The sequence below is a fragment of the Thermobia domestica genome, chromosome 7 (genome assembly GCF_964235325.1).
Source record: "Thermobia domestica chromosome 7, izTheDome1.hap1.1, whole genome shotgun sequence".
Taxonomy (NCBI): Eukaryota; Metazoa; Arthropoda; class Insecta; order Zygentoma; family Lepismatidae; genus Thermobia; species Thermobia domestica.
Window position 1 is genome coordinate 256,970,917 of NC_137460.1, and position 26,541 is coordinate 256,997,457.

General features: G+C 33.4%; 1 protein-coding gene across 1 annotated transcript in view; it reads left to right on the forward strand.

The window, feature by feature from the left end:
* The window catches only part of LOC145689687 (receptor-type tyrosine-protein phosphatase epsilon-like), a 62,733-nt gene that overhangs the window by 15,068 nt on the left and 21,124 nt on the right, over positions 1-26,541 (forward strand). The window contains exons 7-16 of the mRNA XM_081763883.1: positions 881-964; positions 3,095-3,229; positions 5,095-5,235; positions 7,558-7,685; positions 10,208-10,343; positions 11,876-12,016; positions 16,213-16,312; positions 18,514-18,743; positions 24,658-24,786; positions 25,553-25,698. Of these exons, the coding sequence (XP_081620009.1) occupies positions 881-964; positions 3,095-3,229; positions 5,095-5,235; positions 7,558-7,685; positions 10,208-10,343; positions 11,876-12,016; positions 16,213-16,312; positions 18,514-18,743; positions 24,658-24,786; positions 25,553-25,698 (1,370 nt within the window). The remainder of the gene's footprint in view (positions 1-880; positions 965-3,094; positions 3,230-5,094; positions 5,236-7,557; positions 7,686-10,207; positions 10,344-11,875; positions 12,017-16,212; positions 16,313-18,513; positions 18,744-24,657; positions 24,787-25,552; positions 25,699-26,541) is intronic.

Sequence of the window (26,541 nt, forward strand, 5' to 3'; positions counted from 1 at the left end):
CACCTAACACAGTAGCCACTGCCGTTACACTCACTCCACATAACAGCGTACCAACAATTTGCCCTCTTTGAAAATCTTGAGGTCTCTCATTTTACACTACCTCCGTCTGCTGCAGCCACTGGACACTGCTATTTCACTGCGCCTGACGTAGTATTGAGACCGACCTAACACAGCACCACCAGCGGTCCGGCGTTGCGGGTGCCACGACACCACTGCCAACCCATACATCTGACGTGTTGCCAACTACAGGTGTTTCCATTTTTCTGATCACCAGATGTATGTATCACTATATCATGCAAGGTTCGATTCTCTGATTTTGTAGATGAGAAAGAAAAACTTTATATTTAGATAGGTCACTGTACATTCAATTAGGTAGAACCATATTCCACTATTCTGAGTTAAGTTCCAACTATGACATACTACAGTCACAGTGAGATCTTTTTCGATTCCTTTACTATATTATAGTTGGTCTAGATCTAATCGATAGAACATGATAATGAAGTATCGTTAGAAGTAACATTCAATCATCATTTTAACCACTCACAAACAGACACAATAATAACAAAATACTTCTATTGTATTTGAACTAATACTAAATACAGAATAAAATATTTCATTGATTTCCATGAATTTACTTCATATGGAAAGTTAGATGATCTCTTAAAAATATGGTTCGTACTTTCGCAAAAGGTATAATGCAGGAAAGTCAAAAATACTCTGTGCAGATATATTTATTTACGAAACTATGTGTAATGGACTATACATGCAATTACATATTACCTGAATATATTGCACAAAAATATTTAAGCACTAGACACTGCTGTATAAAACGATATCACAAAATCGTTGTATAAAAATATGATATATTTTGAATTTGTAGATTCGTCGATTTTTCGTGATAGTCACACGAACGCTGTTGCGATTTCGTGAGAGCACGAATATTTCACTGTTTCCTGGAAATAAGGTAATTCATTTTCACTGCGTATAACGACAGTTTCTGCACAGATTCTTCGATAAAGTTATAAAATTTTATAACGTATATATTGCAATACATCACGTGCTTCTGTGTACAAACAATACAATACGCTCCTGTTTGTAAACATCAACACATGTATTTACGTCGGAGTACTAGACACCACGTGGGATTACTACGAGTAGCAGACGACAGACCACCAGCACCTCATACAAAACAGATGATGACAGGACGACAGCAGCGCCACCGCACTTTGAGAGGCCTATATATTGGACAGCAACCAGTGGATCCTCACCAGCCTTCGATTCATCGTCCATCCTCTTGCTTGCTTGGGTACTAGGAGTTAAACTACCTCAAAGCCTTTAGTCTGTTGAGGGACTCTTGGCTATTCTTTTTCCCTGCCTTAGTCTGCTACGGGGCTCTGTCAAGATTTCAACCTCAGCTGCTTGGCCTTCTACGGAGTTCTGTGACATTTATCCCCCTCACCTCTTGCTTCGGAGCTTTGGAGTTTCCAATGCCACTCTGCTTAGCCTACTGCGAGGCTCTATAGAGATACTGTCCGCGACCACACAGTCAAGGATTATCTAATTTTGTACCTAAAATGTAGATAAAAGTGTATTTTTCTACTACAGTATTTCTGTAAATACTGTTGTCAATTAGAGGATTTTATAAATAATCCGGTGGTGGGAGTCTATTCCGAATTCTGATTTTATTAACTTAGCTCATCTAGCTAGAAGTTTCACAATATAAATAAATGACACAGAAAAGTTCACTTTGAGCTGCAATGTACTACGTCATTACATTAATTTATTTTTAACAAACACAGGTGCACTACCATAACTTTACGACTAATCATATCTCAATTATATTTCCTTAAATTTACGTTACTCAGATCTTTGATTGGTTGATCGTTAAAACATGATAATTGGCCTATTATAATAATGTTTACATGATATGTGAGATAGATTTTCTAGCTCTTTCGTAATACATTTTTGGCACTATTGTTACGATTACCGACTAAAGAGCACTGTTTACCACACACCCAAGTATTCTTTCTACGTGCTCTGATCAAAATTGATAGAACGAAAAGAAAAGGATATATATTTGTTCTCTATTCCCCAAAACGAAAGAAACTAGCAACCTAAGAAAGAATCTTTCTTCACTACAACAAAAATCTATATAATTAATTTTTTAAATTATTATTATTGTTAACGGAGAAACAATTCTTGAAGTGGATGTCGGTAAATTCCCGATTTGGGTTTCTGTAAAGGTGTATTTCAGAAGCACTGACACCATTTCTAAACACAGAAATGAAGGATTTGGGGAAGTTGCGATAGCTAAGTAGTTAACATTCATCTCGCCAAATAAGCACATGAACAGTGCTACAAATAACTTCAGGAATTGTAACATGTACGAGGGCGGATTGAAAATTGCTAAAATTTGGGTGATTGAGTTGAATAGTTATATGATAATGATATAAATTTCTAAATGCAAATTATGTTGTTATAAGATATATAGAAACCTTTAACATCGACATATGTTTCTTTAGTGCAAGTTATATTTATGCAAGTGTTAGATGTTGTTGCAATAATTCACATGTTATATCGAAGTAAGTTGCATTGAATTAAGCACATGTGCTACAATAGCTTGTAAGTTATATAGATGCAGTTTAGATTGATATCAGCGAAAACAAATATTCTAGTGTAATTAGTCTTTTCTGTCAAAGTTTCCAATAATGATCCAGTTTATTTTATAAGTAGTTAAGATCCTAATATTTTTTCCTTGAAATCATGAACTAGAGAATTTAAGCGTTAAGTATTCAATAAATTGCATAAGTGTTGTAAATTGTAAACATTACAACAACTACCTCTGCTTTATATCTAATTAATGTTCTTATACAACATAAAGACAGTATACGCGATGTTAGAGTACAACATCGGGCATGTACTCTATTACAAGGGCAGAATATAATTTTATTAGTGGGATTTAATTTATAAATTAAAAAATTGCCATACTCTACATAGCTTTAAATCGTGTATTTTTTACATATTGAAAGTGACACTGATGTTTTATTACATATCTACATGTTTCTTTGTAACTAATTGTATAATTTATTTTCAGGGATACAACAAATCTGAAGCTTACATAGCAACTCAACTTCCTAAGCCTAATACCATAATCGATTTTTGGAGAATGATATGGGACGAAAAAGTTCTTGTTGTTGTTTCGGTATTCAATCCTGCCATAGAGAAAACGGTAAAAAATTATTATATAACTTCAATGAATCCTGATTACTAATGAAAAGAAATTTCTAAAATGTATACAACCGTAATTAATAAACATTTCGTAGAAAGTATACAGGGAAATCGGAACTTCTGAAACGAGAAATCATCCATCCAATTGCTTTTTCTACTATTAGTAACTTTCATTATACTGATGAGTAGATAAGGCAATATATATTTGTAAGTAATGATATAGTTTGTTCAGTGGCGTATTTGTGAGGGCTCACCCGGCTCAAGCCTCCCATTGAGTGTAAAGTTTTTTTTAATGTACTTGCAGCGATAAGACAAAAACTCATAATATTGTCACTTAACGTCTCTTGTAGAAATATAGGACGATAGTCAGCATATCTACAACAGAACGTCCCATCCCTCTTTACCTTTACCCTCCCACCACAAACACACACACCAGCAAACACTTTTAACAAGAGATATGTTATTACAGCGGAACACTTTGCAGCCTCATTCCAATTCGTCTCTATCTCTGTTCTTGTTACTTTTCTCCTGCGCATGATATATATATATATATATATATATATATATATATATATATATATATATATATATATATATATATATATATATATATATATGTGTGTGTGTGTGTGTGTGTAATAGCCATACTTGCATTTCTGGATTCATGTTCAACACAAAATAGGCCTATGTTGTATTCAATTTTGCCCCAAAATTTTCATCCCCCCATAGAAAATTTCCGGATACGCGCCTGTTTTTGTTTGATAAAGAGTAAAAATTGATTTAACTGCTGCAAGATTATGAAATGTATATATAACTTCAGCTACGATACGTTTAACTACCATACCAAATAAAAACTTGTTAGCGTAAAATTTTAGTCGTTATAATATAAAGTTATAATATAAATTTTTCGATTGTTCGCAAGAAATGTTCTTAGGGAACACACATGTAATTTTTATGTCATAAATTGTTGACGACGAAATAAATTACATTAGTAATTTTAGAAAACAATGGAAAGCCTTAACTAATTAAATCCTTGCCTACAATTGTTGGATAACTACATAGTATAGCTTAAAAATGTTTGTTCTGTATTTCTCGTTATCAAATCTTAAAGACGACTTCATTATTTTTTCAAAGGTAAATAACCTTTTAATATTATACCATTTCAAATCTTGCAGTTTCACTCTCGAAGCTTTTTTCTGCTTTTACTCTAAATTATTTAGATTTATGGTTCGTAGTCATTGTCTTTAGAATGAACCAGGTTTTCTACTAATAATATAGACATGTATTACGATCCATAACTTCTGTAAACTTTTCAAGTTTTTTGCTTAAAAATGTATGTTTGACTTTTAGCTCTTCTATGGACACCTTATATTCAGATACCTGTACGAGATACGTGTGGAAAATACGAAACATACTAAACTTATTTACCAGGAATCATTGAAATACGGTTAGGGAGTGTGGTAATAAAATGCATTTTCAAACTATGGACACGATATTTTATAGTTATTACAATTTCCTGAGAGGGAGGGAGAGAGAGACTGGAAGCGAGTTAATGTTTCCTTTGTAGATGATGACACGCTTGTTGTGCGCAGAGCGGGTTAGAGGCAGAATATTACTTATAATTTACTTACTTAAGACTTGTTAAATTTGAACTCGAAATATTGTAAACTCGGTGATACAATGATTAAAAAAAAGTTAAGGTTGACAGCTTTCATCCGAAAGAATGAATAAATTGCATCCATCTATATACACATTTCTTTCAACTATTACATTTATCTTTTTTTTAAAAAAAATAAAAATAATTTATGTAATCTGTTGTTTATTTGGGAAATACGTTTACCAGTTCCTTTTATGTGTGTTTTGCAGGTGAACGTTGGAAAATATTGGCCAGAACGTGAGGGAGAGATAACATATGACGGTTTCACAGTTGCCAATGAGAAGATTGATACATTTGTCAATTTTACATACAATGAATTAAGAGTATATCACAACAGTAAATCAAGAAAGGTACAAATAAATATATCTCTTCTGCTCCACTGCAAAGTAAATTAAATATGTTTAAGATGTTGAAATTTCGTTCACAAATGACGAGTTATTCCATTTTCATTCTGAGAGTAAACGTACTTTAATTTCAGTGATACTTGAATACAACATACTGCTCCGATGTGTGTGGAAAACTATAGTTTCTCAATGACACTATCATACACAAATTACTATCATGCACACTACTATCACTATCATACACACTATTATGACACTATCGTAAAGATAACGTTAAAATGAAATATCTTGTACCGAAATATATAGTATTATCAAAGGTGTTTCAATTGTCAAACTCTCAGACTAGATTATAGTATAGCATTTCTACGTCGAAAAGTCACAGAAACATATAACCTTAATACTAATTTACAACACGTGCAATGCTTGTGCAGGGCAAAACATTACAAAGGTCAAAGTTATACAATAAAATAAAGACATTTGAATATTTCATTTCAGTATCTCAATAAAGGAAGGTCACTGTAGATTTTAATATAAACTTTAATATGATAATAGGACGAATTTGTACATAACCGTGAAGGAAAAGTGATTTTCTTGATGAATTGATTTTTGCACTTCACACTTCATTCTGTCTACATTCTTAGTGATTTAGATGAAGTAGCAATCAAACATGTATGGTATTTGAAGTGTTGTCCATGACAGTTAAAACATGTTGTTTTCAGAGCAAGAGGTTTCCATTACTGAGCGTTATTCTTATGGATGTTAATGTTATTGAGTGAGCATTTGTGTCAAGTACCGGGTCATAATAATTCAACAACTACACAGGTCTCATGAAATAAACAGTATATTAAACAGAAAGAAGATCAGTATGCGCTGTTGGTTGTGTAAAAGAACCTAAGAGGTGTGAAGTTATATATTTTAACCTAATGTTAACGTAAGCTCGCTGTGAAAGAAATCAATGGATTGGGAGATGCCTACAGACTTAGAAGAAATAACTTGTGTTCCACTACTATATTTGGTGCATCTAGGAGTTGAAAAATGGCAAATAGTCTTATACTGACAGTGACTTTCGCCATGTGAAGACATACGAAGTTTTGACAGTTTCTCCAGTCACACGATATTTTCCTTCTTCCTATATACATATTCAACGGAATAATAGATATGATTAATAAAAAAATCCACGTTTTTCCAAACACCGTTATATGCGTTAAACGTAGGGATTTGTTGTAACTGTTCACCTTTAGAAATCAAATTTCCTGTGAAAATACTATATACCGTGCGCTATTAAAACACTATCATGCAAGGTTTCTATAGCTGATATTTACGTAAGTGAGTACATCTTGCATTATGCTGGAGCACAATTTTGCTGGAAAGAACATGGTTCGATAAAAAGTTAGCAAACCGTAAGAATATAGATTCTACGAAAGGCATGACCAACGTATTTGAAAATGTTGATTATCTTTTTTCAGAATATCACATTTATTGTAGATAGATTTAGTTTTATCCACTACTTGTGGGCAATTCAATGTTGCATTATTTAAATAGGTTCCATTACAGGTAATTTGATTGTAACAGAATGTTCTTTGATCTGCAAGACTAAACGATGAAACATTTTCTTAGGTTTCATGTTCAAACGTTTTTCATTAAAATTGTCGTAACGAGGAGTGGGTTTAAAATATCAATATTCCTTCTTAGGATTGTTCATTGATTCATTGATAATTTTTTGTTAGGTTCTACATCAAGAGAAAGGCTATGTAGGACAAGACCTATAGTTAACAGTGCAATATGAAATCTGCATATACTCCGATGTTCTCACACTGGGAGTCGAACCCGTAACTTCCTGCACCAAAGTATGCGTAAAAACTACCAAAGCAGCTAGGAGAAATGCGATTTATTTTCCCAATAATAAGATACCTGTAAACTAGCTATAGCTCAACCATGATGTCTAGATATCTGATACAATTTGAATTATTAAAGTTAGAACTTTGTTACGAGCCATTACATCGTCAAATAATGATGTTAGCTTTAATATAAATGTTGTAGTCAAAGTGTTATGCATGGAGACGAGTACAATACTAGCATATTTGTAAATAATAGCTTTTTCAGTGCTTAAGACAACAAATCATTGTATGGGCTATAACATCCAACACGTAGGTGTTATTCGTTATGTCATTGAATGCATTATAATGATTGTAACTTTGTTTTGTTTCTGTATATGCCTGCCCACACATATAACTAAGATTTTCTTAAAACGTAAGCATACAAAATAAATTCGGCAAAAAATAAAAGATTAATTTAATTTGACCATTTGAGGAAATATCTTCTTTTCAGCTGAATCACATCTACATCACTCATTGGCCAGATGACGTCCACCCATGGAGTCTCCAGCCGTTTGTTTCCTTCATTAAAAGACTTCTTGCTTTACCCATTGGAAATACACCGATTGTAGTTGTAAGCAGGTGCGTGTTATACATACTCAAACGTTTTTGTAATTGTGTTATGTCGGTTTTCATCGTTATGTGCTAGAGTGCCATGTTTCAACTCAATTCAAGCAACTCAATTATTAACTTTCTAGAAAGGGTGACAAAAGTCACATAGTCATTTCTTTCTGCGTTGCTAGTTATGAGGCACGAATAAAAATATTAGTAACTTTTACATGTTGGTTACCGAATCCATTGCTTTATATATTCAGCTCCTACTACCAATTATTTTGCTTTTATCATTGTGCACCAAAATCAACAATTCTAAAATAAAATAAAATAAAATGTAAGACTATGCGAATTTCTACACGTAGGTCTGTTTCTTATTTGCTCTATTTATTTGAGTTTTTACATTTGATCTTTGTTTTTTTTTTTACCATAATCGTTTATCTCACATAGAGAATATTTTCTGCTTTCAAATATCTTACTAGTCCGCAAAGAATAGAATATAGGTAATTGCAGTAACTTACATAGAATAATATTAGAAAGTTGTAAGCAGGCGCGCTTGATCGCTAGTAATCTTTCTTCTTAATGCAAGTGAGTTCTGTTATGTAACGTCAAGAAGCTTTGCAGCTTTGACTACACAATTAAGTAGACGCAAATTTATGAGTGTTATTGAAGAGTGGTTTGTACATATACGCTACTGTTTTGTAGTAAATTCCCAAGAATGCATGGCTATTTGTTTACTGCATCTCTAGTTTGAGAATAGTTTTGGGATCATTTTATCCTAATCTTAAAACTAACTTTGGGAATTCCTTACGTTCATTAATTGATAACCTAATACACGAAAAATATATTACAACATAAATTATTTACTCGATTCAAGTATTATATCTACATACATAATGCGGCAATTTCAAATCGAGACTGATTGTTTTCTCAAATTGTGGCGTAGATGTGTAACAGCTGTAGTTGAAATGTTTCATGAGTAAATGATACCAGGTGCATTCACCTTGACTGACAGTTACTGTGTGAGTGTAAATAGATGATGCTAAGCTTCATCGTGAGTTCCACATAAAGCTAGTTGTTCATCACGTACGCATGTAATTGCATGGCGCAAGCGTTAGGGCAGGAGACAATTTAAAGTGATGAACATCTTACTAACTCTCACAGGGACCCTAAAATCTTTCTGAATATCGTTACCGGAAATGAGACAAGGGTTTTTCAATATGACGCGTTGACAATGCGTCAAAGTGTAGAGTGAAAGTCTCCTAACTCTCCACAAGCCAAAAAAGTGAGCCAGCCGAAATAAAAATCAAGCTTTTGTTCATTATTTTTCTAGTATAGTAGGGATATAGTGCATAAGAAATTTGTATCTACAGGAGAGACAGATGCCTCATTTTACTTTAGTGTATTGAAGTGGTTACTGCAAAGTATCATACGCGTGTGACCTGAGTATCGGGGTGATGTTTAATGGCGTATGGCCCATGACAATGCCCTAAGTCACAAGGAAGTGTGATTGTGCAAGACCTTTTTGTCCCACATGTGTGTTGTCCTGCTCTCTCCATTCACAAGATCTGATCCCGTGTGATTATGGTTTACTTCGTAAACTCAAGTCTGCACTCAAAAGGTTCATACTTTGATGACGTAAGGTCTATGATAAGGGGTTTCTATAGTATTACACAAGGCTATGATAAGGGTTTTCAATGGTATTACACAAAGCTATGATAAGGGTTTTCAATGGTATTACACAAGGCTATGATAAGGGTTTTCAATGGTATTACACAAGGCTATGATAAGGGTTTTCAATGGTATTACACAAAAGAACTTCCAACAATCATTTTATGCATTGACGGCCAGAGCGCAACGATGTATGGATGCAGGAGAGTCGTGCTTTGAATGATGCAATACAAAAAAAATTATGTTCATTTTGTTTTTTCTACAGCTTCAGTCTCGGTTTCAAATTTTCAAATGTAGTTCTGTTCGCAAAGCAAAATATTCTACAATACTACAGAGTGAAAACAAGAAAGTAGATATTACATTAATTATAGTTAAGAAGCGTTTCTATCTTTTAAAATATTATCATACTTCTTTTCTGCTATTCTGGTAAATGATCCAGAGTTACTCCAGCAGTATGTGACATATATTATAACAGAAAAACTCAAAGCATTATGAAATAGTATGGTATTTAGTTATTTGGAACCGAACTGACAAGTCTACATTTACACATAGAGAAAAATAACTTTCCTGTCATAAAGAACAGTTTGAATAGGAATTTTAAATACCAATAATTTTGGTTCAGAATGTACCCGCTGACTAACTGTTTTCATCTTGTTCACGAATTCTGGCTACTAAACTAGAAGCAAATGATGTGCGATTTCTTAACGATTCAACCACTTCTAGAAAGCAGACTCAACTTTTCATTTTATCATATTTCACTGATTATTGAATCATAAATGACAGAAGAGAAATAAAACAATTTCTGCAATGGCACTTATACCATGATTTGTTGAATTCCATAAGGAGTATTAAATAATAAAATAATAATAAATGTTTTCTAGTGATGGAGTCACGAAAGCAGGAGTAGTAATCCTCGTTGATGCGTGCCTACGTATGGCTGCAAGTGAGGGATTCGTGAACGTGTTATATCTTTTGCAAGTGATGAGAGAACAGAGAATAAACATGGTGGAAAGCGTGGTAAGTAAAATTAACATTTTATATTAAAAATTAACTTTGCTATTAGGTGTTTTGCTTTCCGACGGTATATATACCGAAAGTTGTAAAACTTAGTCTTAATATTAACGTTCCACTTAAAAGCTAAATAAAATGGATAAGAGCAACTGAATGGAAATGGAAAAAAAATCTTTAATAAGAAAATGGAAGAGACGGACAAAACCACAGACAACCCACGAATGGAATGGTTACAAACCATAATATGATTTTTAATCAAAATAGGAACTCCTCCTACCACATGTAAGCGTGGCATTATTGTTTCACTTTCATCATATATCCAACTGACATTTTATTATTTTTATATTATTATCAGAGAAATGCTAATCAGAATTTTAGAACTATGGATTTTTACTTGACGGTAATTAACTGAATAGTTGTATTTGCTTCTTTAAAAGAACTTAATTGTGTTGATACAGTTAGTTGTCTTCCTAATGTGTCACTAAGCTAAATAAAAATCCAATATGGTAGTTTACCTCAACCAATTAACAACCTCGCTCTATCTCCACGACATTTACTCGTATTTCCAATTATTACTATTCCTTATTCCTGCAAACTGACCTGTATAATTATACAATTACTCTATTTTCTATGCAGCATTTGTATTTGCTGTTATTGTTGCAATAATACTATCAATAATACTATCAATAATACTATATAGACATTTAGTATTAATGGTCATCATTGAACTCCAAATGACAGTGTGGTTATAAAAGGTTAATTTTAGAGTATTTTTTGTTCCTTGAAGATCGGTGAAATATTCCCCGTAGCTCAACAAGGTACACACGTCTTAATGAACACACGAATCTTATTCCTTCCTTCAAAATGTTCGTACGGTCCTGTTGTTAATATAAGGGCTGTACCCAACGGGATACAAATGGTCTGGTTCTCTACTCAACCGATGATTTTTAAGAAATAGTAAAGCCATATTTGCACATTAGTCAAAAAATGCCAATAAATTCATAGCACTGAAGACGGTATCCGAATTAGTACAGCTACGATACATTTAGTATTCTCCCAAGCTAGTACATAAAAGTTCTACTATACCTCCCTTTAAATTGTCCTGGAGATGGTACTGCTTTTGCCTAAACTGCATAAGAACTGTTAAATTAAAAGTTTAACTGTATTCTTTTAAAAAATATCGTTTACATGATTCTTTCAGAGTCTATTGATGCCATATAGAATTTTCAGAACCATCTACTTTGCAGTTTTACACTTTCACCTCTCGTTTATACCTCTTTTCCTCCTTGTAGTCTTTAATGATTAATAAAGGAAGAAGAAAATATAATAATATCCTTCTGATTATTTCCTTTAAGATGTGGAGAAGATTAGCCTTAGTATCCCAATTATGAGAAATAACCCATTCCAAATTGTTAATAATTGTTAATGGTAAAATTTCAAGCAGAAATTGTGATCATTACTACAGTGATCTCGTAAGGTTTAATTATAATTAATTATGTAATATGACTTGATATACTAAATGTTGTAATTCTTCTTAGGAGGAATATAAACTGACCCACTTGCTGTTAATAGAATGTTTGTTGGGCGAGAATTCTAAAATACGTGGTAGGAATCTTGAAAAAAGGATTATGCAATTTCGTAATACTGCCGGCCACCGTGAACTACAAGAGCAGTTTGAAGTGAGTACTAATATTCATTTTTAGATTTATTTATTTTTCTATTACTACTGCATGATATGTACATTCTTGTAAAGTCTCAGTAATAGAACGATGGTTTCTTTTTAAATAAATCTTGTTTTAACTAATACAGATATGATTTTACATAATCACGCATACCAGAAATTAACTGTTTATTTATTTAATAGACTTAAAGATTGTTTTAAGTGTTAACAATATGCAAGACTTCTAGTATATCTAGGTAAGTTTGTTCTCCCTGCTATAGAAATAGAATAAAATAATATGATATGACCAATCCTATTCAGACACTAAAAATTCAGTTTTGATTCTGCAATCGTCAATATCGAATATCGAACCTAGAGGCAGTTAGATAATCTTTTGTTACTCTAATATGATATATGAATTATAGGCCAACATAAGTTTCTGATAAGTTAGACAAATGTCATCGCTGTTGGAGATTTTGAATGTGTGCTTTAAACTCATCGAACAACATAAAAATATGTTTTCTCGGGTCAAAAATAAGAGCCATATGAAACTGGGCAGACAAAAGACACCAGAAATTTAAGCCAAACTTTTAGTCAAAATTTATTGATGAAACATCACACCGAATCTTATTAGGCTCTAGATCTCAGTCTAAAGTTTTCAGTCAAACTCACGTTCTTGAGAGATTCAATTTCCAGAAGATAATTTAAGTATTTCCACGTAAGAAATGATAATATTGGAATCTTGGCTACATTAATATTTTAAGATGAACTATTCTGTGATTCCTTTGCTTTCTCCGTATTAGATCTTACCCGTACCAACTTTTTACATCACTAATAAAATATATATGAATTTCAGGAATGAGCGGATTTCTTGAATGCAGATTTGGATATTTAATAAAATAAGTTCTTCTATCTGAACTACTTGTTTAGAAACATATTGAATATTTTTTAAGAATACTAATGAAGGAAATATTACTAACACTATGTATCTTGTAGAGATAGAAATAAAAGTAACCACTTTATTGATTTCCAAAAATCGAATTATTCTCGAGATAAATAAAATAATGAATAGTAAAGCTCTTCCTTTGGGACAAGCAATGAAAGCATAATTGCTGTGTGTAAAGAGGTTAAGTTTTTATTTCCTGACTTCGACAATAATTGAGGTGATGTTGTAAACACCACGCTCTGGACTGTATACTTCGCCAGGTTGTTCCTGGAATAAATTTTAAAGTGGTTGGGTAAACCTCAGAGACGCATTATTGTAAAACGAGAAATATTATGTGCGATCAAATCAGAACGCCAATTGTCAAACGATTCAATTAGTTTATCTAGTTTGATAATTATTCAATATTCGCAAAAGATATCCGAAATATGGCATACACACACACACACACCACTTAAAGTAACCACTCCTTGAAACCTTTTCTATGAAGCAAATCAGAAGGGAAAAATTTGACATAGTTGACAATATCAACAGATTAGCAGTGCTGCCATCTCAATATAAAATTTCAATTTTTCAAATTCTCCTATGTCAGGTTGCTACATATTTCAAATCTAAATATGAAACAAAACATTAAAATACTCGTACTACACTTTTTATTGAGTTTTGTTAATTAAGCATGCTTCAATATTACAAATATCGGATGGGTCTACAATAATAATAAAGCAACTCAAAAGAACGAGGCGCTTCATATCTAAACTAACTTAGTGTCGGATATTATGACCACGATAAGACACATATAGGTTGAACAGAAAGAAAGTAAGAAGAAACTGAAAATTTGATTTGTTTTTAATACAGGCTTTATTTCGAATAAATGGTTAGATAAGTATAATATCTAAAGAGTTATATGGTGTCAAAAAAACAATCATAATGCTGGCTATAGCAATTTGATATCTAGAACCGTTTGGGACAAAGGATAAATATAGGTAAGGTTTGCAACACTGCTTAGAATTGCTGTAATTTCAACTACCAAATATCATTGCTGAAATGTTATTCGTAGACGCAAAGAGAGCAATGAACATTTTTAACATTCCCCACAAATTTATCGTTTTAAACGGTGTTATATCCGGAGCGGTTTGAGATATCGCATTGCTGTAGACGACATTATGATTGTTTTGTCTATTGAAAACCATCCAACTCCTTAGATATAAAATTCTTTCTACCAGATACATACTTTTTTGAAAGAAAGTCTGAATTTAAAAATATCAAACTTTAAATTTCCTATGACTTATTTCCTACTTATTAGAAATACGTCGCATCGTGGTCATACTATTCGCTACTAAGTTACTTCAGATATCCATCGTTTCGTTCATCCTAATTGCTTTATTACTGTTGTAGATCATGGACATTTGTGACACTGTAGCATCCTCAGTTGGCAACACTGAATAAAAGTGTGGTATTTTAATGTTTCTTTCCACATGTAGAAAGAAATCTATAATAATTTGAGGTAATACAAATTTGAAAATTGAAACTTGAATTGAGATGGCAGCACTGTTATTTTCTTGATAGTGTTGCCTATGTCAAACCTTTCCCCCCTTTTGAGTTATGCTTGGTAGAAAATTTCAGGTATTTCTGTCAATTAGTTTGAAAGTTACAACGAGGGGTCACTTTTAGTGGCTCATCCGAAGCTGCTCAAATATCACAAATGATAAATCGGAAGTTATAGAATCAAAGAAACTCGAACCGAGATTCCATTCAGATATATAGTGTAAACAAATTCTAACACACAGTTTAATTAGAAATGTAAACAAAAAGAAACTAATACGAGGTTGGTTCAATAATTATTGTCCCTGACCCATGAGGTGTATTATTCTTCCAAAAGGTCTCCTTTCATAGTAATGCATATCTTCCACTTATGCTGTAAATCCACTATGCCAACTTCAAAGAAAGTTTCTGGCTGAGCCGTGAGCCATTCCTCCACAGTTTCAATAACAGCTGCATTTGAGTGAAACTTCTTCCCTTTGAGTTGCTCCTTCAACTTTGGGAACAAATGAAAGTCACTAGGGGCGAGATCGGGAGAGTAGGGAGGATGTTCCAACACATCAACACCAGCAGCATGGATTACGGCACCAGTAAGATGGCTTCTGTCGGCCGGAGCATTATCTTGTGGAACTGCACCGCGTAACTTAGGGAATAGGGCTGCATAATAGGCCCCTATGATAGGTAGTGAATAAGGAGCACACCCTTCACATCCCCAAAAAATGTGGCCATAACCTTGCGTGATGATGATTGCACCTTGAACTTGCGTGGGGGAGGCGAACTCTTGTGCCGCCACTCTGTGTTCTGTCGTTTGGACTCGGGATCGTAGTGGTGGAGTTACGTCTCTTCCACTGTCCCAAATCTATCACAGAACTGTTTCAGGTCTGCCCCCATAACCTTCAAACCAGCCCTTGAACATCGAACTCTGTATTTCTGATTTTCACGAGATAACATTTTGGGTACCCATCGCGCTGACATCTGATATCTGCTAACTGCTGCACCGTTATTCATATGTCTGCTATAATCGTATCATGCACAGCATTAATGCTTTTTGCGGTGCATGCAGTTGTTGGAGAAACAGCACCAGAGGCCTGTTGACAGCTTTCCCTGACGCAACGGAAGTTGCGGCACCAGTTCTTTACCATCTGGTAGGAAGGAGCCCCATCACCCAATACACTGATCATGTCCTCATGAATCTCCTTTGGGCTTAACCCCTTTTTCTGGAAGTACTTGATGACAGCTCGTTGTTCGGTTTTCTTCATTTTTCAAGCTAGGTGCCACCTCTCATACCTGAAATGACAAAAAAGAATATTAATATAACAGGTATAGTTCTGAAATTTAGCATATAGGCATCTATGACATTAGACTACAATATTCCTTATCAGCAATCCCAGCTCAAGTATTTAAAATATGGCGGGGACAATAATTATTGAACCTTCCTCGTACTTATATGGAATATTATCATCCCTCATCTGAAGTCTTACTCCCCACATCATGTGGGCACTTGTTTAGTCTGTTTATTATAAACGTGATTTAGATCGTCAGTCCCGGTATCATCCGACGGATCATTCTTTACATTTTGTTTGTAGCTGTTTTGTTTATAAAGATTTCAGACACATTTATAGAATGGTTTACCATCAGAAACTAATCGAACATGTACGAGCCATAAATGTAATAGTATTTACAGCTCTAGTTAGGAAATATTATCTAGAAAATAAATCTTTATTTTTACATAGAGACTGCAGGAGCGTTGCAAAAAAGACCGAATTATGCTGTTTCAAAATGAACTTACTCGCTGGCACGAATCTTCAAATGGATATAACTCCAGTTTCTCAGGTAAGAGTTTTATTTATTCAAAATTAACAAAGGAAAACGTATAAAAGGTTTTAATTGCATTTATTGTTGAGAGTATTATCCAATTTTCTTTTATTGTTTGCCTTTTCTGTATACCTTTATATGTAAGAAACTTTAGGTAAGGGACAATAAAATCTAAATGTGTTAAATAAGGATCTCATTTAATATTTTTCAGTAGAATAAAGGTAGGAGATGAAGAAGATTTCTGTAGGATAACAACGTGCGGCCAAGAGCTGAATGGTATTTACCAGGTTATGGCGTATGTCTTATCATGGTTGAGATCACACCTTAAGCTGTAGGTCGACGTAGTCCGAATAAAACCATCTCTGTTTAAGGAGCCACACACTTTCGTAGCAGCCTGTGTTACAAGTTTAACACATCTTAGAGAGAATTAGCTTTCAGAAGATTGTTGAAATCGAGGAATCAACCACGATCAGGTAAAAGTCTGAGAAATTTTTTACCACCTGATCTCAATTTTGAAGCAACTGACTATACCGAATTGATAGATTGGTCAAAGTGTAAATTTTCATCACCACCAATAATGGTCCATGTAACAACAGTGAGTATTTTGTCATTTCTAAACACAAAAGAACTACCAGAGTTTGACTACCTAAAATTTCCATGTCACACGCTGTCCGTAGAAAGATGTGTTAAACTTGTAACAAAGGCTGCTACAAAAGTGTGTGGCTCCTTAAACAGAGATGGTTTTATTCGGACCACACTTTTGTCACGCTCTATAATGCCAGATTTTAGTAAGAAGTCTGATCTTGAAGTTTCGCCCGAAATACAAAAGAAATAAATTTGAAACTTCTACAATGGAAGGGTGGTTGGGAAGGGTGTGGATGGAACTCGAAGTGCTTCCACCTCCTCGTGGTGAGTTCTGGGTCATTTCTAAGATCAGAAATGAGCGAAGAGCTGCACGCTCAGATCGAAAACATAGAAAATGATTCCTTCGGTAAAATTTTCGATTTTTAATTTCCAATACACGAACTGAAGATACTATCCAATTTCTATTTTCTTTTTTCTGAATATTCCCTCTTGGTTGGGAAAAATATAACCGCCATATTAAAACTATAACAACATAAACTATTTTATACAGGGTATTCCAAAAAAGTACGATTTTTTACAATTTCACGAGGTTTTGACCTTAGAGCAAGAACTGAAGATATTATCCGATGTTGATTTTCTTTTCTTCTGTGTATTGTTACATGCCTACTTGAGAATTAGCGCTCTATTACAACTATCAGAAGCAACCTGTGTTCTATACAGGGTGTTCCAAAAAAAGTACGATTTTTGACAATTAGGTAAAACTTTAACCTGGATGCGCGAACTGAAGATATTGCGCGATTTGAAGACAAAATTACACTTACACGTTTCTATAGATGGTCCAACTTTTCCGCACTATTAGAATTCGATTTGAAAGAAATCGTTATTTTCGACTCAGCTTATTAAATAGGTTATATGTTTTAGACTGTGATCCTTCTGCCTTTTTTAAATTTGAGTGAGAACAAGAGGACACTATTTCTGCTGAAGTGTGAAGAACATTAAGGAGAAAGTATAGACTTTCAAGAATTAAGGGGAAGGAGAAAGTACAAAGAATTCAAATGTAATTACCAGAGTTGTGAGGAAAAGGGTCAAAGTGTGTAAACTCCGGTTAAATACAGGAAATCATAATGCTGTCTTTTAGATTTAAAGAGATATTTACCATATCTGAACAATAATCTTTTAAGCATTTAAAGGAGCTCTAGATAGATATTTAAAATGTGGAACGCTTTCAAAATGACTAAAATTGGACTTGAATCCTTAGTGTATTGAATGCCCCATAGATAAATTAATTTTAGTTAAACAGGTGATTTAGTTCGAAAACTGTATTTCATATTAAGATATGCTACGATCGTTATGATTATTAAATATACTGATGTTTCCAAAATCCTCATAAATGTTCTGTTTACAAAATTCTCGAATTGACTGGAACATTTTATTATTTAATTATTCAAGTCCAGCAATTTGTACAAAACATATATACTCTGTGGGACATATTATTCAATCTTCCATATTTACATATGAGTCATCAGCCTTATACATTGCATAAGAAGCTGGATTTGATATCACAACTAGTGTATCGACTCTATTTTTGCATCAGACTGCTTGGACATTTTTTTGGTTTTATTTATATCTTTCAGATAGACAGGAGTTTGGAGATTACGATGACATGCGTGTACTTGATGAAGAGGAAATCTACGTTGAAGTGGAAGATATAGACGACGTGGAAGTCAATGGATTTAAGAACAAGCAACAATATGTGGTGGCAAAAATTCCGAGACAAAACACAGCCCATATTTTCTGGCAGATGATCATAGAGAAGCAGTCTTTGCTCATCGTTGTACTCAATGAAATTACGGAAGGAGAAGAGGTAAGCAGAGATTTCGCTATACAAGCAGCCACTGGTGAACTAAATTTACTATTAGAGGGTACACATTTCTACTAGATGCTATATGAGCTTTGAAACTAGAAATTAGAATACATGATTACAGTATATAGTAAATTAGAATACATTCAAGGCAGAATCCAACTAAAGCTGTCTGGTTCACATATGATGCATATGTATTGGATATTATTTAGATGAGCCTACAGATTCAATTTATCATATTATTAATAATAGAATAATAATTTTCAGATATATTTTAGTAGATGCATACTGAACTGTTTAACTTCAATTTGATTTACTAATTTACCAGGCCAGTGAAATTGTGAAGTAGTATAGAAGAAATAAACTAATGTTTCATGTCGCCTTTCATCAACCGGAGAGATTGCCAGCGTAGTTTATGTTATAATCAATCAAAGATGATAAAACTGAAGTATCTCTGCACTGACAAATACAGCTTTTTAAAAATTAGATTTGATTAATTATATGATTAATATTGACTGTTATTGTTGTCAGTACCATAAACTGGCTAATTTAGTACCATAAAACACAGATAAGAAGAACAACATGCACTAACATTGCTAACATGATAGAATAATTACAAACAGAACAGACAATTTATGATTTTTCATCTACCTTAACATTGTAGGAAGAGCAAGCTGTATACTTGTGATTATTTAATGCTCGATCAGGCATAATGGGTGACTTGATTATATAATTCTCTGTAACAGAAATAGTTTCTTTCGGTTCTTTAACATTTTTATGTGGTGCAACTGTGAATAATTGTTTTAAGGGTTTTCTAAAAGGTGTATTATTTACTTAATGAAAAGACTGCAGTTAATCCAGTATTATATTAAAAGTTTGAAACTGCTCTTTTTAATTGACTTTAATTGTTTAAAGTACTAGTGCCATGTTATATACAAAATATGATTCTGTATATTTTAGACACAGTACAAATGAACGAGTTGCATTATTTCGAAATTTCTCTTAAGTGTACTCACTGTAGTGAATCAAAATATCTTTAATAACAACATTTTTTTTGATTAACTTTAAACCTTAATTCAATAATATTGCTAATTGTCAAAGTATTGTTCAAATAAAATATTAAGTTAGTTTTGATTGAATCTTATTATTATGTGATAATACAATGAAAGAAATTAAATTTCAATGATGTAACTATAACAATGGGGCTATAATTTAGGTATTTATATCTTTTGTCCACGGCATGAAGAAATCTCGTCTGAAAATCTTATATTAATAACAAAGTGAGGTAAATATTTCGACAAATTTTGTAGTTGTTTTCATATTTCCAAAGAAGATAAAATGAAAAAGAAACGAGGGTAGTATACAATGTCCACGATCGATGAAACTTGCAAGATGTTAACCAAAATGGCTGCAGATCTTTGCAAGATTACTAGATATATGAAAGCATGATGCGTAGACCTTTGATACAGCAGTTCTCGATGAAACTTATTCATTTTTTTACTAAACTTTGTATGATAGAAGATCTTTACTAGATCGGTACATGAACGAGCTTATTATGAAATAATATGATTTGCAGAAATTTCATTTCCTAGTAGCTGGCCACGAAAGTTTGTTTTTGACTCAGCGAAATAAAGAATTTCACTAGAACTCGATTGATAAAATTCATCCTATCAAATTTGACATTTTTGATAGACTTTAAGGAGATTAGTTTCCATTTGGGTTATCGTGTTGTTAGGTACGTAGCTAAGGGTGAGGTAGCTAAGAACTCGACATTTCTTCATAGTTTGTTATTAAAATATTAACATATCCTCATTGTATTGACCTAAGAAACCAATAAGGGTGTGTTGCCAGAAAAATGGATTAAATTGATCAATCTCCCCTAATGTATAATCACAGTATTTCATGTCACACCCCTTCCCCATTACAAAATCCTGGTGAAAGGAACAACTATGTGTTGCCAGTAAAATAGTTTAGAATGATCAAACCCCTGATGTGAAAACCACAGCCCTGTTATGAAATCTTGGCTACGCGCCTGATGTTGTACAAAGATTTGGTTCCCTAAACATTGGCCACCAAATTTGCAATTTCAACTTACAGAAATAAAGACATTTCTCAAAGCGTAATTGATGTTACTCACCCAATCTTAATGAAACTAACGAAGTTCTACACGGTGCGCTTGTACAATCTTTATTGTTGAAAGCTATTCAACAAACCGGGAATTACATAACATACAATATACAGAGACGATCCAAACGATAATAAGGCATTTTGTATTGAAGTAAACTTTCAGTGCGTTCCGAACGTTGTAAACCTAAATGCATTTTCAAGAGAACAACAGTAGATTTTACATGCGTATGAAAATCGCATATGTTGATTAGTTTTCTGTTGCATTGTGTGCTGAAAATAAAATTTTGCACAATCAACGTCCTTATTGGATTATTTGTCATACTTAAAATTATTTTGTACTTCTGCTTTTAATATATGTCTTATCTCCATCATATGCTATATTTTTTGCTCTGTGTACTCTTGTAATGCAAGTAATACGAGGGACAGTAATGGCAATCCAGAATTTCTTTCTTTTGATAGTAGAAGCTAATTCAAGGAGTGGAAACTACATATGTCTTTTCGCATAAACTTCTGTTACAATTATATATCAATCCTAGCGTTAACTAATCCTTAGAATGCTTCGGCATAGAAATATATTCCAATACCTCTTCAACATTTTAGGGCAGCCTGCTTTACTTAGTTATCACTGTGGAAGTGTTAATCTCCGAGGAATATTTCATAGAAATAGGATTCTTCTCAATTCAGTGCAGTGTTTATCTCTTCTGTGCCAATCAAATGAGGAAAACTATTCTGGAATAACCAAAAGGTTGACGTTCTCTCGCCTAACTTTCTCTCTATATACGACAAACACACGCCGATTAAAACTATAAAGCTGTCAAGGAAGACAGCTGCATGGGGAGTTCAAACACATGCGTCTTCGAGACAATGCCTTCTGAAAATATAAACGTACTGGCAATCCCGAACGCTGGTCATATTATGAGAAGCTACGAAACTTCACGACATCATTTCTTAGACAAGAACAGAAAGAATATTTTTCTTTTATGTTTAGCGCGAAAAAATTCATCACTAGGGAAACCTGGAATGAACTGAAGCATTGGGGCATTTCAAGTAAACAAGGAAATGAGAACATTTCATCATTTCTTAAGCGTGCGGATGATCTCAATGCACTAAAAAGTTTCTATAGCGTGACTGATGCAATCAAAATACCTAACAACCTGCTAACCTAAAATTTTAATAATTTCGAATATTTTGATTTTCATAAAGTCACTGAAAATGACGTTAGAAATGCGGTAGCCAAAATTCGTTCTAACAGTGTGGGAGCTGATGGAATTAACATTAAAATGATTAAGTCCGCGTTTACTTAAATATTATCAGCCTTAATCCATATTATAAATTATTCCCTATCAACCGGTGTATACCCTCAGATTTAAAAAGATGCTAAGGTTATGCCTTTACCTAAAACATCAGTTATTTCAGGTTTAAATGATTCTGGCCAATTAGTCTTCTTCGAGTTAGTAAAGTTATGGAAAAAATTGGCCAGCAACAAATGTTACATTATGTAGACTCAAATCAACTAGTTTCTAAACTACAGTCCAGATTTCGTGCAGGATATACTAGAATCACTACACTGATTAAGAATTCTGATGATATTCTGTGTGAAACTGATCAGCAGCGAGTCGCTCTACTTACTCTTCTTGATCTAATCAAAGATTTTGATACGGTATTTCATCCTTTACTACTAGCAGAGCTAAAATACTATTCACACATCGCGAGAAAGTGGTTCTGATCATTCTTACATGACAGAAGTGAGCGACTTGTAATTTCAAGTAATAGTTCTCTTCTATCACAAAGATGTTTCTAAATACTTGTGTCCCACAAGGCTCTATATTCGGAAAATTGTTATTTGCCTTATATATTACTGATCTACCAAAAGTTATTCAGTTCTGTACACTTTACTTTTATGTAGATGACACCCAACTTTCCTCTCCTACAAGTCTTCAAACTATTGAAAGGGACGTGTTATTGATGAATAGTGATCTTGCGGCAATCAGCCGTTTTTGTACTTGAGACGGTCTCAAAATAAATCCTGGTAAATCCGTGTATATGGCAATTGGCTCTAGATCAATGTTAAAGTCAGTTGAGCACAGCAACAGAAAACTGGCGGTGAATTACTCCCTAATTGCGCGTGTATTCGTTTTACCAAAATTTAGGACTAATATTTATTGAATTTCTCAACTGGGATGACCATATTCAGTCACAATGCAGAAAGGCATTTGGAATATTACGCAACCTGTACAGATTTCGCGAAAATTTCACAGTTACTTGTAAATTACGGCTCGTTAAAACACTAATTTGGCCATTTTTTTTATTACTTTATACGGTCCCGAATTACCAAACAAATTTGCTTGCAAAATTCAGATAGTTCAAAATTCTGCTATAAGATATGGTTTCTGTACTAAGAAAAGATTTCATATATTTCTTGTTTTAAATGAGCATAATATTTTTACAATGTTTCATTGAAGATATTTGCATTATGTTTGCTTTATATACAGTATATTATCAACTGGGAAACCGGATTATTTGTTCAATAATTTGACTACACGTTCTCATGTACAAAATTATTCCACACGTAATAAATTGAAATTGATTTACCCCATTATAAAACAAAATATGCGTCGTGCATCCTTTTCAGCGTCAAGAGCTTAGAATACACTTGCTGAGAAACTTGTCTCTATTTCTAACTTTGTAAAATTCAAAAATGCAGTGCAACATTTACTGATGCAGAAGCAGAAGCTTCAAAACGGAACACATGACCAATAAATTGAATTGTTTAATCTTCTTTCCTTCAACTCCCTATTTTTTTAGGTCTCTTTTCCTATTAATATATTTTGTAATGTTTTTGCTTGTATTTGTTATCATTTATTAATTTGTATTCTGTTACAATGTATATTTTTACTTTTCATAGGGTTAGGTGGTAGAGCAGCCTTGGCTGAACCTCGCCCTCAATAAAGAATTATTATTATTATTATAACGTACACTCAATTTTTGGAACAGCAAGCGGTCAAGATTATTGTGAAAGTAACCGTAACCAAATATTAGACACTTTTGAAATTTCACGACAGGTTATGAGACGATTGTTAATGATAAACTGTTTAGCGCATTGAGTGTTCACGGGAACGGTTACTATTTGCTGGATCTACCACAATTGCGATCGTCAATGGTAGACATAGGGCCATCTTTAAAGCTCTCCATTATTTATGCCATATAGTGCCATTTTTAGTGTCCCAATGTGGGTGAATGTCTCATAATTGTATTATGGCTCAAGTCTTATGTAAATTTCGGCATGTTTTGTGATCTGCTTCACAAGGAAACTTCATTGCCGTACGCTCTGTTGTGTTGTACACGTTCACGCTATTGTCCGTCATAGATAACTGTTTCCGGATTGGCGTGGAAAATACTGATATCAATAACAGAAAGAGTTACCAACTCCTACTGCATGTACTACCTTCAGAATATTATTCGATTTTAAACTTATGAAAAAGTCTCATATTGATTTGAGGGCTCCTCCAGCTTTCATTCCTCTAATATATCTCTTGAAGTCTCGTCTGCATTAGATATATGTCTTTTTCACTTACTTTCGTTCGAGGCAATCTTCATTTTAATTTATAAATAATTAATATCATCCTTCATTGAATGACTCATCCTGACTCAGAATGATTGATAATTAATATTTATCAACGTTAGAACATCAAAACGTTTCTTAATAACGTATAGTTTTTTAGTATTTGCTCCTGTAATATACTAGGAAGCTGATACCATTGTATGTAATACTTGTTTATAAATTTGACAGGTGACTCAGAAGTTTTGGCCAAGTGCTAACAACGTGCAAATGATGGAGGATGTAAAGATAAGAAATGTGAAGCAAGTGACAAAGAAGGAATTAGTACATGTAATTCTGAAAGTGACTGATATTGCATCGGTAAGAAAGGATTTACTGAGTCTTTCTGTATTAAATATTACTCTTGATTTTCTGCTTTTTACAAAGGAATAGAGCATACTAATGCGGTCTTATCAGTAATGAGAAAATAGTTTTTATATTATTTTCTTTGGTATATATATATGGGTTATAGTATTTGAATATCTCAGTGATACGTTAATTCATTTTAATATGCATGTAATATTTAAATATATTTACACTCCAAGTCATTATTGTCTTTCTCCTAACTTTAGATTGTTGCGAAGATATAAAATGATACTTGACCATTATAATATCTCTTGGAAAAAGATAATTTAAAATAATAGCAATTTGCCAGTGTTTCAATCTCGTGGTACATAATCGTATTTTTGGAAAGAATAAAGACTAAAATAAAATGTGTTTATTATTAGAGCAATATAGAATAAAAAAAGTACCAGCAATATACATGTATAAAATACGGGACAATGAATAAACAGAAAAGACCTTATTAGTTTTAATAGCATTTTTGGTCGTTTATTCTTGTTCCGCACTTTACACATATATGAAAAGACAATACTACAATATAATTGTTAAATTATAATACATGATATAAACTACAAAATGTGGAATTTAATTTATTAATGTTGGAAGACAGGTTGATGTTAGTATCAAATGTTAGGAGGGAGGCAAGATTGTCGAAATCAAAATTCGACATCTAAAAGAACGCTTATGTGAGATGTTTACTTAGTGTTTAGAATTATGAGCTTACGGTTATTCTCTTTGTTTCCAGGGAATTAACCACAAAGCCCACATCATTTATGTGAAAGGGTGGTCTTCCAGAGAGCCTGTTCCAACAAAACCAAATCTTCTTTTAGATATATGGGAAGCTACAGATAAATTACGTGCTAGTGATGAACTTATAACTGTAGTTTGTTCGTAAGTTCATTTCATTATTTTACTGTATTGTATATTATCTCGATTTCTTCCTTATTTTTGCTTTTTCTACAATAAGCAAAAGATACATCTCATATGCAGTATGTGCAATTAAAATTCAAAACCCGCTAATCCCTTGGATAAGACGTTCATAAGACGACATTAGCAATTACGTGCTAGGGATTACCATATTGAGCAGTAGGATTGTAACTTGCATAATTGGTGATTCTATTTTTACTACGACCTACATAAATTTCGGTATATTAATTTTCGAACTATATATTACTCTTCCAAGAGCTCTAGTCATGGAAGCTCATGTGATTCGAATTTCAAATGTTATGTTGATCATGAAACATATTTAAAATTACCGAATAGGAGTATTCTAACCCAAAGTCCGTATTAAAAGAGTTTTATGTGTCACATATCCATTCCTGACCGTCGTAAGTCCAACCTCTAACAAGGAACCCTAGGTATCTATCAGAGCCCGATTTTCACGAAACTTTGTACATAGAGAGAGTACCTCGGGAAACTCGCACAGCCAAAATTGTAGCTGCAGAGTCCAAGACGTTGGGACACTAGAGCCCGAGAAAGGTCAAAAGTGGAATGTCAGTACATTAAGGACATGGTGAGAAAATGCACGTTTTTCTTTAAAATTAATCATTGTAGCGACACGAAATGAGCATCCATTGATACGAGATGGTCGATATGATCAGTTAAAAGTTATGAAAAGAATATCCGCCGTCTTGAAAGAGGCCATGTTGAAACTGGTGTGATTGGTGTAAATGAGAAGAGGGCCATCCGATGCATTAATTTTAACGTAATTAGTCACAAAAACCTGTTGGTGAA